The 15,574-nt window shown below is 44.7% G+C and overlaps 2 protein-coding genes across 2 annotated transcripts; both read left to right on the top strand.

The window, feature by feature from the left end:
- Positions 1-1,092: 1,092 nt before the first annotated feature.
- LOC138614555 (protein NLRC3-like) lies at positions 1,093-8,891 on the top strand. Its single transcript, XM_069688068.1, is given in 11 exon segments — positions 1,093-1,247; positions 1,358-1,522; positions 2,086-2,199; positions 2,652-2,706; positions 2,851-3,076; positions 3,337-5,137; positions 5,226-5,399; positions 5,522-5,695; positions 6,612-6,658; positions 7,996-8,332; positions 8,334-8,891. Coding segments are annotated over 11 exon segments (3,456 nt in total). The 5' UTR covers positions 1,093-1,101; the 3' UTR covers positions 8,551-8,891.
- Positions 8,892-11,330: 2,439 nt separating this feature from the next.
- Positions 11,331-13,435, top strand: LOC138614565 (mitotic checkpoint serine/threonine-protein kinase BUB1-like; the record flags this gene model as incomplete). The annotated part of the gene is made up of 6 exons (XM_069688087.1): positions 11,331-11,441; positions 11,968-12,129; positions 12,229-12,386; positions 12,499-12,676; positions 12,753-12,859; positions 12,932-13,435. Coding segments are annotated over 6 exons (1,185 nt in total), but the record flags the coding sequence as incomplete, so codon positions are not given.
- Positions 13,436-15,574: the final 2,139 nt, after the last annotated feature.

The following is a 15,574-nucleotide window of genomic DNA, read 5'->3' as shown; positions in this document are numbered from 1 at the left end:
TCATATGTTCAGAAACATGTTTTACATTCTCACTGTCTCACTGATGAATGTTTTGCTGTAGATGATGTGGTATTCATAAAACAACAGCAAGGTTCAAAGTTCTTTTAATGCAGCTATAAAACCTTCTGTGATAACATCGTTATCATCCATCACTGATTAAACAAAGACATCAAATATGACACGACTACAGGAACAGTTTAAAAATATGTTTTTTCATGGTGCATTCTGACAAATAAAACATATCTGAATTCTGATCTGCAAACCTTCACTGACGTCATATTTCAACATCAGAGACTCGTAGAAACTCCAGCTGTGTTGAATGTTTTCATGGATCTCTTCAGACTCTCAGCTCTTTGTTGAGGTTCAACACAGATGGAGGTGTCGCTTAAAAACAGCCTCAGCTCCTCCAAATGTAGAAGATTTTACAAGTAAAACAAAATCGTAACTTATGGAAAAGTTGCAGCCTGAGTTTTCAGTGATGTCATGTGAACGTTTTTTTAATCACAAAATTATTACAATTTTTTTTTCAGTGTTTTCTAATTAATTGTATTCAGGTTGAACTATTTCTTTTACAGACTCTCTGTACTTTCCTTCTTTTATGTAGCAGATAGAAACATTGACATTTATCTTTGAACTGATAAACAGTGAAACAGATTTTATAGTCTGAGATATTTTATTTTCTTGGCAGTTTCCTTCTGTGTGATCAGAGTTGAACTCTGGTTTTCTGTCATCTTGAAGTTTCCAGACTTTGACAGTGAGGTTCTGAGAGGATGACGAAGACGTCAGACTGATGATGAAGCAGAATCAGCAGCAGCTTCTCTGTGTTTCCTCTGCAGGTGAAGGTAGAACGACTGTGACGGGATCTGAATTCACCTGGTGAGGATTTCATTCACTTCTTCCTGAATTCATCACATCATCTCCCTTTAAACAAATGAAATATAACTTTGACCAAGTAGATCAGAAAAATACACCTGTACAGAAATGAACAGGGTTCATGTTGTTTCCTAACATCCATCCTCAGTGGAAATCTGAACAGGATCTGAACTGTTTACTTTGTCACCATCTGGTGGTGGAATCCAGAGTGACACTGTTGTAGTGTGAATGTTGTTGTACGTACTGAGCAGGTTGTTGTGTTTGTGTGAAGCTGTGGGCTCTGCTATGGATCAGTGGGAGGACAGAGAGGACGGAGTCCGTCCCTCTAAAACCACTCTGTGTGGGGAACTTGAGAGCCGGACCGAAGCTCTGAGGTGAGACGACCGTCTCTAACTGTCCACGACTCTTCTCCACGTCACAGCTCAGCACTCACATCACTGCACCATCATTATTCTCACTCAGAGCTCTGTGTGTTCTGTTGAAGAACAAAGCAGCAGCTCAGACCTGCTGGACCTGGACCTGGACCTGGACCTGGACCTGGACCTGGACCTGGACCTGGACCTGTTCCCAGCTGTGTGTCCATGAAGAGTGACCGGTCTATGGGCAGACTTATTAACTTCAAAGATGGACACCAGTCTGTTAAACAAAGGTAATAATGTTTAAAGTTTGTCTTTTGGTTTCAAACCCTCCTGATGTCATAACGTCTTTGTGTTGAACTTATTATTCACCTCGATAGAAGATTGGAGACATCTGGAGAGACAGTTGGCAGCTTGGACAGATGATCTCAGGCAGTTGAATCTGTATGTTCGTTGAAAGGAACCAAACTGTCTTCACACAGAGACTCAGAAGGAAATCTGTTCAGGGAGCTGGAGAGGAGGAAGAGTTGTCTGTAACAAGTAACCCTGCATGACGTGGTCCTCCAGTCAGAAACCTCAGAGCAGGCCATCATGTTTGAGCTGACAGTGAAGATCAAATTAAAGAGGCCCACAAGAAGAAAATGGTCAAAGATCACAGGGGTGGGATCACCTCAGCTCAGAGGATCAAAGGACGTCAGACTCAGATTCTTTAGTCTCTTTAGTTCAGCAATGCCAGTTTGTTGGAACTGCAGGTTCATGGAAACACACTGGATGTATTCATGTTTCTGTTAGCGTCCAACAAAACACACAATCTGCAGGGTTCAAACTGAAAGCTACACATCTCTGTTTCCATCAGGATCCTTCAGCAGGAACCAGATTCTCCTGAACCCAGCTGTGTGTCCATGAAGAGTGACCGGTCTATGGGGGAACCTATTTACTTCAAAGATGGACACCAGTCTGTTGAACAAAGGTAATAATGTGAAATGTTTGTCATTTAGTATCAAACCCTCCTGATGTCATAATGTCTGAACTCATTGATCACTTTCTTTCCATTCAGTGTGAAACTGAAACCCAACTGTTCTTGTGTCCGGGTATTCAGAAAGAGGGTTTTCCAGTGTTCAGCAGGGGTGATCATATTTATACATTTAAAGACTCCATGCAGAGCCGGGCTTCATCGGACCACACAGAGGAGACCCATCCAGACCAGGCTGGTGGCTGCCTCCACATGTCTCTCAGTCTGAAGAAGTTCTGTTTGGAAGTTTTGTTGATGAAGGGCAGTAATTTAAAATGGATGTTTTGTCTTCCTGTTCAGCTTCTGTCAGGTGTTGGTTGTCTTGGTAACTAAAAACATGAAGTCTCTTTACTTTATGTTTCTAGATTAATTCTGACCAAACATCTTCTGTTTTGATGTTGACTTTACAGAGTTGATCAGCAGGACTCAGACGTTCCTGAAACAAACCTGGACTCCATATTTCTGGTGTGTAAACACACAAACTAAACAGTGAATTACTAAAACTCACATTGTCCCTGCTGCACTCTGTAGACCAGCAGGATTTCAGTCCATATTTAAAATGATCTGATACGTTCTGTGTATTAAAGTTGATATATTTCTCTGTTTCAGCTGCTGGAGGAGAACATGATCAGTTTTGTAAAGAACGAGCTGAAGAAGATGCAGAAAATTCTGAGTCCAGATTACCCAGAATGCTTAGAGAGTCAGTGTGAGGATGAGGAGGTGTTGGAGGGTGAGGATGAAGAGCAGAGGAGGAGCAGAGAGTCATTTCTGAAGATCACACTACACTTCCTGAGGAGACTGAAGCAGGAGGAGCTGGCTGACCGTCTGCAGAGCAGTAAGAGGATTTTAACAGCTGGAACATGATGGAAAGAGGAAACATGGGAGAAACTTAGATTTCCAAACTCTGCTGTTAATATGATGCAAACATCTTCATCACATCTGTGAATTCTTCTGGACTGAAAACAGTCAGAAACTGTTTGTCCACAACTGATGTGAAGAATTGATTTCATGGAGACAAAATATTTAAAATGTTAAAAAGTTTATCTTCAGGTTTACTGAGACATTCACTTGTTGTTTGTTTGTTTGTTTGTTTAGGAACTGTTGTTCCAGAGTGTCGACAACATCTTCAATGTAACCTGAGGAAGAAGTTCCAGAGTGTGTTTGAGGGGATTTCTAAAGCAGGAAACCGAACCCTTCTGAATGAGATGTACACAGAGCTGTACATCACAGAGGGAGGGACTGCAGAGGTCAATGATGAACATGAGGTCAGACAGATTGAAACAACATCCAGGAAACCAGACAGACCAGAAACAACCATCAGACAAGAAGACATCTTTAAAGGCTCACCTGGAAGACATGAACCAATCAGAACAGTGCTGACAAAGGGAGTGGCTGGCATCGGGAAGACAGTGTTAACACAGAAGTTCACTCTGGACTGGGCTGAAGACAAAACCAACCAGAACATCCAGTTCATGTTTCCGTTCACTTTCAGAGAGCTGAATGTGCTGAAAGAGAGAAAGTTCAGTTTGGTGGAACTGGTTCATCTCTTCTTCACTGAAACCAAAGCAGCAGGAATCTGCAGCTTTGAACACTTCCAGGTTGTGTTCATCTTTGACGGTCTGGATGAGTGTCGACTTCCTCTGGACTTCCACAACAATGAGATCCTGACTGATGTTACAGAGTCCACCTCAGTGGATGTGCTGCTGACCAACCTCATCAGGGGGAAACTGCTTCCCTCCGCTCGCCTCTGGATAACCACACGACCTGCAGCGGCCAATCAGATCCCTGCCGAGTGTGTCGGCATGGTGACAGAGGTCAGAGGGTTCACTGACCCGCAGAAGGAGGAGTACTTCAGGAGGAGGTTCAGAGATGAGGAGCAGGCCAGCAGCATCATCTCCCACATCAAGACATCCAGAAGCCTCCACATCATGTGCCACATCCCGGTCTTCTGCTGGATCACTGCTACAGTTCTGGAGGACGTGTTGAAAAGCAGAGACGGAGGAGAGCTGCCCAAGACCCTGACGGAGATGTTCATCCACTTCCTGGTGGTTCAGGCCAAAGTGAAGCAGGTCAAGTATGATGGAGGAGCTGAGACAGATCCACACTGGAATGAAAAGAGCAGGAAGATGATGGAGTCTCTGGGAAAACTGGCTTTTGATCAGCTGCAGAAAGGAAACCTGATCTTCTATGAATCCGACCTGACAGAGTGTGGCATCGATATCAGAGCAGCCTCAGTGTACTCAGGAGTGTTCACCCAGATCTTTAAAGAGGAGAGCGGGCTGTACCAGGACAAGGTGTTCTGCTTCGTCCATCTGAGCGTTCAGGAGTTTCTGGCTGCTCTTCACGTCCATCTGACCTTCATCAACTCTGCTGTCAACCTGCTGAAGGAACAACAAACAACATCTTTGTCTAAAGTCTTCAGAAACAAAACAAAACTAATCCATCTCCACCAGACTGCTGTGGACGAAGCTTTAAAGAGTCCAAATGGACACCTGGACTTGTTCCTCCGCTTCCTTCTGGGTCTTTCACTGCAGACCAATCAGACTCTCCTACGAGGCCTGCTGACACAGACAGGAAGTAGCTCACAGACCAATCAGGAAACAGTCCAGTACATCAAGAAGAAGATCAGTGAGAATCTGTCTGCAGAGAGAAGCATCAATCTGTTCCACTGTCTGAATGAACTGAATGATCGTTCTCTAGTGGAGGAGATCCAACAGTCCCTGAGATCAGGACGTCTCTCCACAGATAAACTGTCTCCTGCTCAGTGGTCAGCTCTGGTCTTCATCTTACTGTCATCAGAAGAACATCTGGATGTGTTTGACCTGAAGAAATACTCTGCTTCAGAGGAGGCTCTTCTGAGGCTGCTGCCAGTGGTCAAAGCCTCCAACAAAGCTCTGTACGAGGATTTATCAACCATTTCAAACATGTTTCATTTTGTAAATAACAAATAAAACAGTTTGTGTTCATTGTTAATTCTTCTCTAGGCTGACTGGATGTAACCTGTCAGAGAGAAGCTGTGAAGCTCTGTCCTCAGTTCTCAGCTCCCAGTCCTCCAGTCTGAGAGATCTGGACCTGAGTAACAACGACCTGAAGGATTCAGGAGTGAAGCTGCTGTCTGCTGGTCTGAAGAGTCCTCACTGTAAACTGGAGACTCTCAGGTCAGGAAATATCTGGTTGTTGATCAGTTAAATTATCTTTAAGTTCCTCTTGGTGCAGATGTTCAACATCTGTAAGATTTTCCTTCTTGTTTCTGGAGTTGATGATATTTTTCTGACTCCAGTCTGTCAGGTTGTCTGATCTCAGAGGAAGGCTGTGCTTCTCTGGCCTCAGCTCTGAGCTCCAACCCCTCCCATCTGAGAGAGCTGGACCTGAGCTACAATCATCCAGGAGACTCAGGAGTGAAGCTGCTGTCTGCTGGTCTGGAGGATCCTCACTGGAGACTGGACACTCTCAGGTATGGACAGACAACCAGAGCTCACACAGTGCAGGTTTGTCTCATTGATTTGACTTCATGTGTTGTTGCTCAGGTCCATCATCATGAAGGATGACTTGTTTCTCTAGTTTCTGTTCAGAGGAGTGAGGAGGTCTGAGTTAGGAAACATGTGGATCCTCAGAAGTCTTTTATCAAATGGAAACAGCTGTTCATTAGAAACATTGTGAAGTTGGTGTCAAATCCTTCTCATCTTGAACCATGTTATCAGCCTGGCTGTAGGGACGACAGTGTTCATCAGTCGATCACCACTTTGGTCCAAACTGATTCATCTCAACAACTAATAAACATAATGAGATGAACTTCTGTTCACACAAATTTGAGAAGTTCAGGACTCAAAGTTCGGCCTCAGTCTTCACTCTGAAATACAGTCGTTTTTATATGAAGTTCTAAAATCAAGTCAGTTTTATTTTTCAGTCCAGAGTTACAACTTTTCCTCCCAGAGCTTCAGTCTCTACAGCTGACTCCCTCCATCATTACACCCTCGATTCTGAACATGTAAATTACACAAACCAACTGAATGTGGTGGTTGGACTGATCTGTGAACAGTCTGAAAACAGTTCAGCTGTTCATGTGAATGTTGGTCAAACTGTTCATTTTAAGGGACAACATGCAGAGACCAATATTTCACATGTGGGAGGACATCAATAAAAACAGAGCAGATCAGTGGAGACTGAGCTCTCTGATTATTTCTACATATCTTCTTCTTCTTCAGGTGTTTTCCTCACAGACAGCAGTGAAACCATCAGAGACAGTTGACACTGATGAGTTTCAGCCTGTTTCTGTGTCTCACTGACAAACTGAGGAACTCTGCTTCATGTTGAACAGCAGTTAGGACTCCTGTTGGATAGAAAATCATTGTGACTGTTTCTTCCTCCAGGGTGGACCATGGTGGAGAGCAGAGGTTAAAACCTGGTCTGAGGAAGTGTAAGTTTGACTGATACACGTTACATTACATTTAATTTAATTTAGTTGACGCTTTTGTCCAAAGCGACTCACAATAAGTTCATTTCAACCATGAGGGTACAAACCCAGAATAACAAGAATCAAGAAAATACAATTTCTTCTAGAAAGCTGAACTACAAGTACAAAAAGTAAGTTCCATTTTAATCTACTAAAGTTCTCCTATTCAAGGTGAAGTCTGAAGAGGTGTGTTTTTAGTTTGTGGTGGAAGATGTTCAGAGTTTCTGCTGTCCTGATGTCGTTGGGGAGCTCATTCCACCATTTAGGAGCCAGGACAGCAAACAGTCATGATTTTGTAGAGTGTTTAACTCAGTGAGGAGCAACAAGCTGATTGGCCGATGCAGAGCGGAGTGAACGGGCTGGGATGTAAGGTTGGACCATGTCCTGGATGTAGACTGGACCTGATCTGTTCACAGCACGGTACGAAGTACCAATGTTTGGAAACGGATGCGGGCGGCTACTGGTAACCAGTGAAGGGAGCGGAGGAGGAGGAGGAGGAGAGGAGGAGGAGGAGGAGGAGAGAGAGGGGGAGAGGAGGGGAGGAGGAGGGGAGAGAGGAGGGAGAGAGGGGAGAGAGGAGGAGAGAGGAGGGAGAGAGAGAGAGAGAGGAGGAGAGGAGGAGAGAGGAGGGAGAGAGAGGAGGAGGAGAGAGGAGGAGAGAGAGAGAGGAGGGAGAGAGGAGAGAGAGGGGGGAGGAGAGAGAGAGAGAGAGGAGAGAGAGGGGAGAGGAGAGGAGGAGGAGAGAGGAGGGGAGAGAGGAGGGAGAGGAGGAGGAGGGAGAGAGAGAGGGGAGAGGGAGAGAGGAGGAGGAGGAGAGAGGAGAGAGGAGGAGACAGGAGGAGGAGAGAGAGGAGAGAGAGGAGAGAGAGGAGGAGAGAGAGAGGAGGAGGAGAGGGGGAGAGAGGAGGAGGAGAGAGAGAGGGAGAGAGGAGGGGAGAGAGAGAGGGGGAGAGGGAGAGGAGGAGAGGAGAGAGGAGAGGAGGGAGAGAGGGAGGAGGAGGAGAGAGGAGAGAGAGAGGAGGAGAGAGGAGGAGGAGGAGGAGGAGAGAGAGGGAGAGGGAGGGAGAGAGAGGAGAGAGGAGGGAGAGAGGAGGAGGAGAGGAGAGGGAGAGAGGAGGAGGGTTGCCTTCGTTCAAGTGATCCAGCTGGATGTCGTCCCCCAAAAGTCAAAGCCTGACAAAAAGTATCATCATTAAACTTTCTATGAACGAACAACAAGTCAGGAAGTAAAGAAAGAAAAAAGCCATCAGATGTGTCAGATGATAAACTGCAGCTGTGTCGTGTCTTTTTCTCTCCATCAGATTTCTGTGAACTTGAACTGGACACAAACTCAGTAAACAGAAAACTCAAACTGTCTGACAACAACAGGAAGGTGACGATGGTGGAAGAAGATCAGTCATATCCTGATCATCCAGACAGATTTAACTGGTGTCCTCAGCTGCTGTGTAGAACTGGTCTGACTGGTCGCTGTTACTGGGAGGTCGAGAGGAGAGGAGGTGTTAATATAGCAGTGAGTTACAGAGGAATCAGAAGGAGAGGAAACAGTAATGACTGCAGGTTTGGAAGGAACGATCAGTCCTGGAGTCTGTTCTGCTATGATGATGGTCGTTACTCTGTCTGGCACAATAACAGAGTAACATCCTCCTCCTCCCTCCTCCTCCTCCTCCTCCTCCTCCTCCAACAGAGTAGCAGTGTATGTGGACTGTCCTGCTGGCACTCTGTCCTTCTACAGAATCTCCTCTGACACTCTGATCCACCTCCACACCTTCAACACCACATTCACTGAACATCTGTATCCTGGATTTAGGTTCTGGTTCTGGTCATTTGGTTCCTCAGTGTCTCTGTGTTCTCTGTAGGAGGAAGAGTCTGTGGAAGTGACAGCAGCTTTAAATGTTGATGGTGGATGAAGTTTCTCTTTGGTTCACCGTTGAATCACTGATTGTGATGTCACAATATGTTTTGTGTCAGAAGTAGTGAAATGATGTCCTCACCTCTGAACTTTGACCTTCACTTCCATGTGGACAGATGAAGGTCAAACTGAGCTCTTTGGCTGATAAACATCAGCAGATTCTGGAAACCTGCTGCAAGACGGCCTGAAAATAACTTTTACACTCGTCATGAATCCTGTTGAAATGTTTTCTGTGTTTGAGTTGATGAAATAAAACGTGAATATTTGAATAAAGTTTCATTTAATGTGTGTTTTCTGCCGGGTTGTTTAATATGTTGTTAGAACAAACTGAGTCCACCCCTGTGTGATCTCCCTGAAAGGTTCTGCTTCTGTTCTGCTTCTTAATGTGAGAAAACCAACAACGACGTCACCCGTCGGTTTGTGAACGGATGTTTTAAACCCTCCGTTATGACATTCAGCCGTCGACATCTCGACCAGAAGTGACCATATTTGGACGAGCTGGGGAGGAGGGAGGAGTCTAACGGAGACGGAGGACACTATGCCCCGCCCACCGATACAGGAAACATGACTTCCTCCCAGGCCTGTCAATCAAACATACACGCCCCCAAACACAACAATGTTCAAGGTGTGAACTACTGCCCGTTCTGTCATCATCACCTACGACTCCACGTCATCACTTGAGTATCAATGTCGTCGTCTCCGTCCCGTCGTCGTCTCCGTCCCGTCGTCAGCACCGACTGTTTCCTGGGCAACGATCTCTGGCCTCAACTTCCTGTTTACGGCCTACAAGTGTGAATCATCCAGAAAGTTTTGTCACGATGTGAACGAACCAAACCGTGGTTCAGTTTGATCCGGACGGAAACGTTCTCTTTTAGTCAGATCAGATTCTGGTACTTTGGTCCGAGGCTCCTTTCACACAATTCACAATTCAGTTTATTTTAATTTAAAAAATCAAGTAAAACGTTCGATATAAAGATAGAAATGCTCTTTAATTAAAATCCACTAATTGAACTCAAATCAAAATGACACTTTTATAAACATATTTTCTTATCTTTCAGCTTTTTGTAGTTTTTCTTTTTTTTTTTTCAGAACTTTATTGAACAAGATGTAAGTTTCCAAACAGTGTAGATTAGCACTCATTATTTCGTACAGAAAAGGCAGCAATGTGGAGATAACCGGGCAGTAAATAACAAACAACAAAAGGAACAAAGGAAATACAAATGAATAAACACACATCGATTTAAATACAGAAATTCCCTCGATGCAAAAGTATTTTTGTTTTGTGTTTGCGCCCCACGGTAGACGTCACGCGTTGGGGGCGTGGCTTTACGACACTCTGAAACGCTATTGGCTGAGCGTTAAATTTGAACCGTAACGGGAGCAGCGAGCAGCAGCTCGGAGGACGGAAACACCACAAACGATGGAACTTATCAGCAGAAAACGGATTTGTTCATCCAGTCGTCCCGATAAGAGTTTCATATATCCACAGCAGAGGAGTTAAATTACTTGTTTCGTTCAGACGTCTTAAAAACTCTTCAAATGGACATCGCTGCGTATTTACAGTAAGCCGCGCGGACGTTAGCCGGTGTTAGCTGACTGCTAACGTGTTGCTGTGTTATGAGCACTTTATAAAAGATTTAACTTTTATAAAATGGCCTTAACGTTCCTTCGTTTTCATGGATTTCTCCGACTTTATTTTTGTAGGTGTTTTGAAGACAGTTTGTCCTCGTACACGGGAGACGACCCACTGGATCCGTGGGACAAGTGAGTAACGGGATTGTTTTTAAATGAGGAAACGTTCGTCTCTTTATTGTCTGTAACGGAGAGAATTAGAGAAAACACACTTTAACAGCAAAAACAATACAAATGCACATCTGACATCACACCAGGCATCACTTCAAACTATGGACATAAGAGACATTTGCATTAAAAGCTTGAGTTGTCATGAATACAGACTCAGCTCCGAGTACGAAGGTATTGTGGAATATATATATATGAAATATAGTATGACTGGTAATAGCATAGCGTAAATATCATATATCATTGCTAGTAATGTGCTCTACTAGAAAGACAGGCTCCCACCTGCTAAGAGACCGCTTGTCTTAGAAACTGTGAGAAAGGAGAGTTCAAGGCCTGGGTAAGAAGCACAGCTGCTGCTTCACATCTCTTATTTATTATTTATTTATATCTGTGAAGTGGGAGGAGTCAAAGCACAGTTAGCTTAGCTTAGCATCAAGCCTGATAAATACACTTTACCGATCTTGAGCAATTAACATATTTTGTTTGTTTAGTCTGTATGAAATCACACGTATGATTAGGATTCAATTAAATTCACAATAATTCGTTTGACAGTGAGTTTTAGGTTCTTTAGGTGGCTGCAATAAATAGTTATATTTAATTTCCTATCAACTACGTATGTCAGCTATCAAAAACAAAAATGAAAAACTGGTTTTAAAAAGGAAATTTATTTTTTTTAAATCAGAGCACCGGTGCTTTTATTTAAACAAAAAATACTTTTGATCTTTTTGTTTATTTTGGAAATTTTATTTTGTACATTTTGACCAAATCTATGCTGATGATGATTAATTCTCCTTTATTATCATTTTATTCTTGTGTCTGCATGTCAGTCATATAACAGTCAATAACTCACACTGATGGTTTTTCCCACTCGTTGGAGGTGAAGTTATTAAAGCTGCCACTAGATGGCGTGTTCTTTAAACGTTTTGCCCTCCGACAGGAACGTCGTCCCTCCGAGTCGACGGCGTTCTCGGCGAAGGTGCGTTCGCGACCGTTTACCAGGCGACGAACCCGGTGACCTCGGAGAAGGTGGTTTTAAAGGTGAGACGTCATCTCCACGATTCGCTCTCTTTTCACAAAACTCCTCAACGGATGTGATTCTTTCTTTTTAGTGACCGCAACATTAGTTTTTTTAGGAGATCTGCAGAACTTGAAAACTTTCCTGCGGAAACAAAACAAATAAATGCCCCAGAAAGGGTTAAAAATTCTTAAATTAAATTCTTTTAAATGTCCTGAATATAGTTGAATGCAGCATTTGGACACATAAAAAAACAGTAAAGCTAAATCATAGCTGAATCATTTTCTTTTACAGAATGAAAGCCAGTATTTTGAGTCCCTGAACCTAATTTAAACTCCTTTTAAAGGATTTAATAAAGTTGCAGCGCCCCCCGGTGGTCCATTGGTATGAAACAATGTTGTTTTTATAATGTGTTGTCTGTTTTTTTTGTCTAAATCTCAGAGATTTGACTTTTCCCGTGAAACATGTCCAAACAGTCACAGTTCAGTTTATTGGATCCGAGTGACGTTGGACAGAAAGACTCTTGACGTCCAACGTGTCTCCCTGCAGGTCCAGAAGCCGGCCAACCCGTGGGAGTTTTACATCCACACGCAGCTGGACGCCCGGCTGCAGCCCGCCGTCCGTCACCTGTACGGCCGCGTCAGCTCCGCCCACCTCTTCCACGACGGCAGCGTGCCGGTCGGCGAGCTGCACGACTACGGCACCCTGCTGGTCCGCTGGTTTATAACCGCTCCTTCACGCCCGGAGAGTCTCTGCTCCTTTTTCCACGTGTGAAGTTTGATTCTTTCTTTTTTTCACCTCCACCTTCAGAACGCGGTGAACGTCTACAAATCCCTGAGCGACGAGGCGACGCCTCCGCCGCTCGTCCTGTACTTCAGCGTCTGCATCCTGCGCACGTTGGAGCGGCCGCACGCCGCCCGCATCGTCCACGCCGACGTCAAACCCGACAACTTCCTGCTGGGAGAGCGGTACGCCCGCGACACCATCTATTCTACCGACGTGGACGCGTTGACTTTGGAAGGAAACGTCTTCGTGTGTTTGTTTTATTTTTTCAAAGCTGCCGCTGTGTTTTTTTTGTAGGTTCCTGGAGAACAGCTGCTTCGACCCGGACGGCGTGGACCACGGCCTCGTCCTCATCGACCTCGGACAGAGCATCGACGTGCGGCTTTTCCCAGAAGGCACGGCGTTCACCGCCCGCTGTTTGACGTCGGGCTTCCAGTGCACCGAGATGCTCAGCGGGAAGCCGTGGAGCTACCGGGTGAGGACGCGCTGCCGCGGTTTGTCTTTCACACGTCTCTCCGTTTTCCTGCATCTTCACCTCGTGTGTTTTCCAGACCGACTACTTCGGGCTGGCCGGGACGGTCCACCGCATGCTGTTCGGGACGTACATGCAGGTGACGAACGACGGCGGCGTGCGGAAGACGAACGGCGTCTTCAGGAGGTAACGTCCGTCTCCGCTCCGTCTCCGCTCCGTAGAGAGTCGTTTTGTCCGATTAATTTGTATTACTTTTAGAAACACCAATATTGTGACAACAATACGAGTCCAGTTTGAATCGGACCGGGACCAGAGGTCGTCTGACCGGGCGGAAGCTAACCGGGACTCTTCTCGTCCTCCGGGAACCCTCACGGCGACCTCTGGCTGGACTTCTTCCACGTCCTGCTCAACGTGCCGGACGGCGGCTCGGCGCCGAGCCTGCGGAGCCTCCGGTGCCGGCCGGCGTCGGTCCTGCAGCAGAACTACAGCAGCAAGCTGCCGGCGCTGCTCAGACGTCTGGTGGTGCTGCTGCTGGAGAGCCGCAAGGCGCCGCGGAGATGACGGGAAACCCAACCACAGAAACGGGTTTCAGAGAGAGAGAGGAGGGTTGAAGGTCAAAGGTCACCGCAGGAGCAGCGCTTGTTTGGACATATCAAAGAATGAAGTCATTTTTATGTACTTTACTTTTGAAATTGAATTTTCTCGGCTTTCAAATTGTAAAAACTAGAGTTTGATTTTGTTTGTTTGAAAGAATAAATGTGTTTATGCTAATGTGTGCTAAGAGGGGGAGAGGAGGGAGAGGGGAGGGGGAGAGGAGGAGAAGGAAGAGGAGGGAGAGAGGAGGCGGATAGGAGAGAAGGGGGAGAGGATGGAGAGAGGAGGGAGCTAAGAGCGGGAGAGGGGGAGGAGGGGAGAGGAGGGAGATAGGAGGGTGAGAGGAGGAGGGAGAGGGGAGGAGGAAGAGGAGGTCACGATGTAGTCTGATTTTTTTTTTGTATCATATTTTAGACGACATAACCGTGACTTTTTTTTAAATCATATTTCGGATGACATCCTATAGTTTGACTTTTTTTATGATATTTTAGACGACATGCTATAGTTTGACTTTTTATTAAATTTTTAGAGGACAGAACTAACTAACAGATGGTGAAGTGTTTAGCACTTTGTGCTCCGATGCAAGAGGTTTATAGGTTCGATCCTGTTCTCGGTTATTTCACAATTTGTTTTGCATGTTCTTCCACTATCTGACACTTTTCGACAAGATCCTATAGTGTGATTTTTTTTTTTCATGTTTGAAACGACATGCTATCGTATGACTTTGTGTTAAATTTTTTGATGAGTTTGCTAAATAACAGGTGATGAAGTGTTTAGCACTTTGGGCTCTGATGCAGAAGGTTGTAGGTTCAATCCCATGCTGCGTTATTTCCCTTTGTCATTTGCATGTTCTTCCACTATCTGATATTTTTCAATGACATGCTATAGTGAGTTTTTTATAAATTTTTGGATAACATCCAAAAAAGTCACGATGTACTATGATGTAGTCTGATTTTTTTTAATCATATTTTAGACGACATAACATCATGACTTTTTTTTATCATGTTTTGGATGACATCTTATATGATTTGAGTGTGATTTTTTTTTTTATCATATTTTAGACGACATAACCGTGACTTTTTTTTAATTTTTTTATTATCTTATTTTGGATGACATCCTATAGTAGGACTTTCTTTTTCATATTTAAGACAACATGCTACAGTATGACTTTTTGTTAAATTTTTTGATGGCTTTGCTACATCGTTGGTGAAGTGTTTCGCACTTTGGGCTCTGATAGAAGAGGTGATATTTTCGACCCCACGCTGGGTTATTTCCCTTTGTGATTTGCATGTTCTTCCACGACCTGATATTTTTCGATGACATGCTATAGTATGACTTTTTTTATTATCATATTTCGGGTGACATCCTATAGTTTGACATTTTTATGATATTTTGGATGACATGTTATAGGATGACTTTTTTGTGACTTTTTGGAGTATGACCTTTTTCTGAACTGACATGCCTCAAATTACTTCTCACCGTGAGTCAACTCAACCAGTACACAATGAAAAAAAAAAGTCTCTTTTGGACTTTTTTTTTTTTTACCTGTGGCTTACCCTTACAGGGACTCGCCTTAGGAGGTCTTGCCCTCTGTGAACCTTGTGTGTTACCTCGGCGGGTAAACCGTGAACCATGTGCGTTGTGTTACCTCGGCGGGTAAACCGTGAACCTCGTGCGTTGTGTTACCTCGGCGGGTAAACCGTGAACCATGTGTGTTGTGTTACCTCGGCGGGTAAACCGTGAACCATGTGTGTTGTGTTACCTCGGCGGGTAAACCGTGAACCATGTGTGTTGTCTTACCTCTGCGGGGCTCGAACCCGTGTCTTCATGAGGTCGTTTCCAGCTGGGAGTCGGCGTCGTAGACCGCAGGACTATCTTCGGCGCCGGAGAATCAGTCGTGGCAGGAGAAAGTCACTCAGAGCTTCCAGAGACTCAGCCGACAGTCTGGTTAACTCAACAGGTAAAAGATTCTACTTCACCAAGGTTGATATTAATGGTTCAGATTCCACCTGTTGATGGTGATTCAACTTTTAGTGAAGTTGAAACGTTTGGGGAAATTGAAAAAGTTTTGCATTCACAACACATTACAGGAAGATATTTAAAATCACTGCAGACCCCCTTGAAAACACGTATATCTACTATCCAAAGAATGTCTGCGGCAATTTTGGTCGCATTTGAATGAATATTTGTGGACGGTGGAGGTATAGGTTGCAGTGAGCTAAATATTTGTCACAATGCTGCCTAACTCCTTGGAAGATTGGTGGCGCAGTGGTTAGCATTGCTGCCTCTCAGCTGGAAGGTTTGGGG

This window comes from Brachyistius frenatus, unplaced genomic scaffold (assembly GCF_029030835.1).
Source record: "Brachyistius frenatus isolate BFR_SWC_R1_liver_20210118 unplaced genomic scaffold, ASM2903083v1 Contig_523, whole genome shotgun sequence".
In the NCBI taxonomy this organism is placed as follows: Eukaryota; Metazoa; Chordata; class Actinopteri; family Embiotocidae; genus Brachyistius; species Brachyistius frenatus.
Note: the sequence above shows the minus strand (reverse complement) of the source record. Positions and strands in the feature narration are given on the sequence as shown.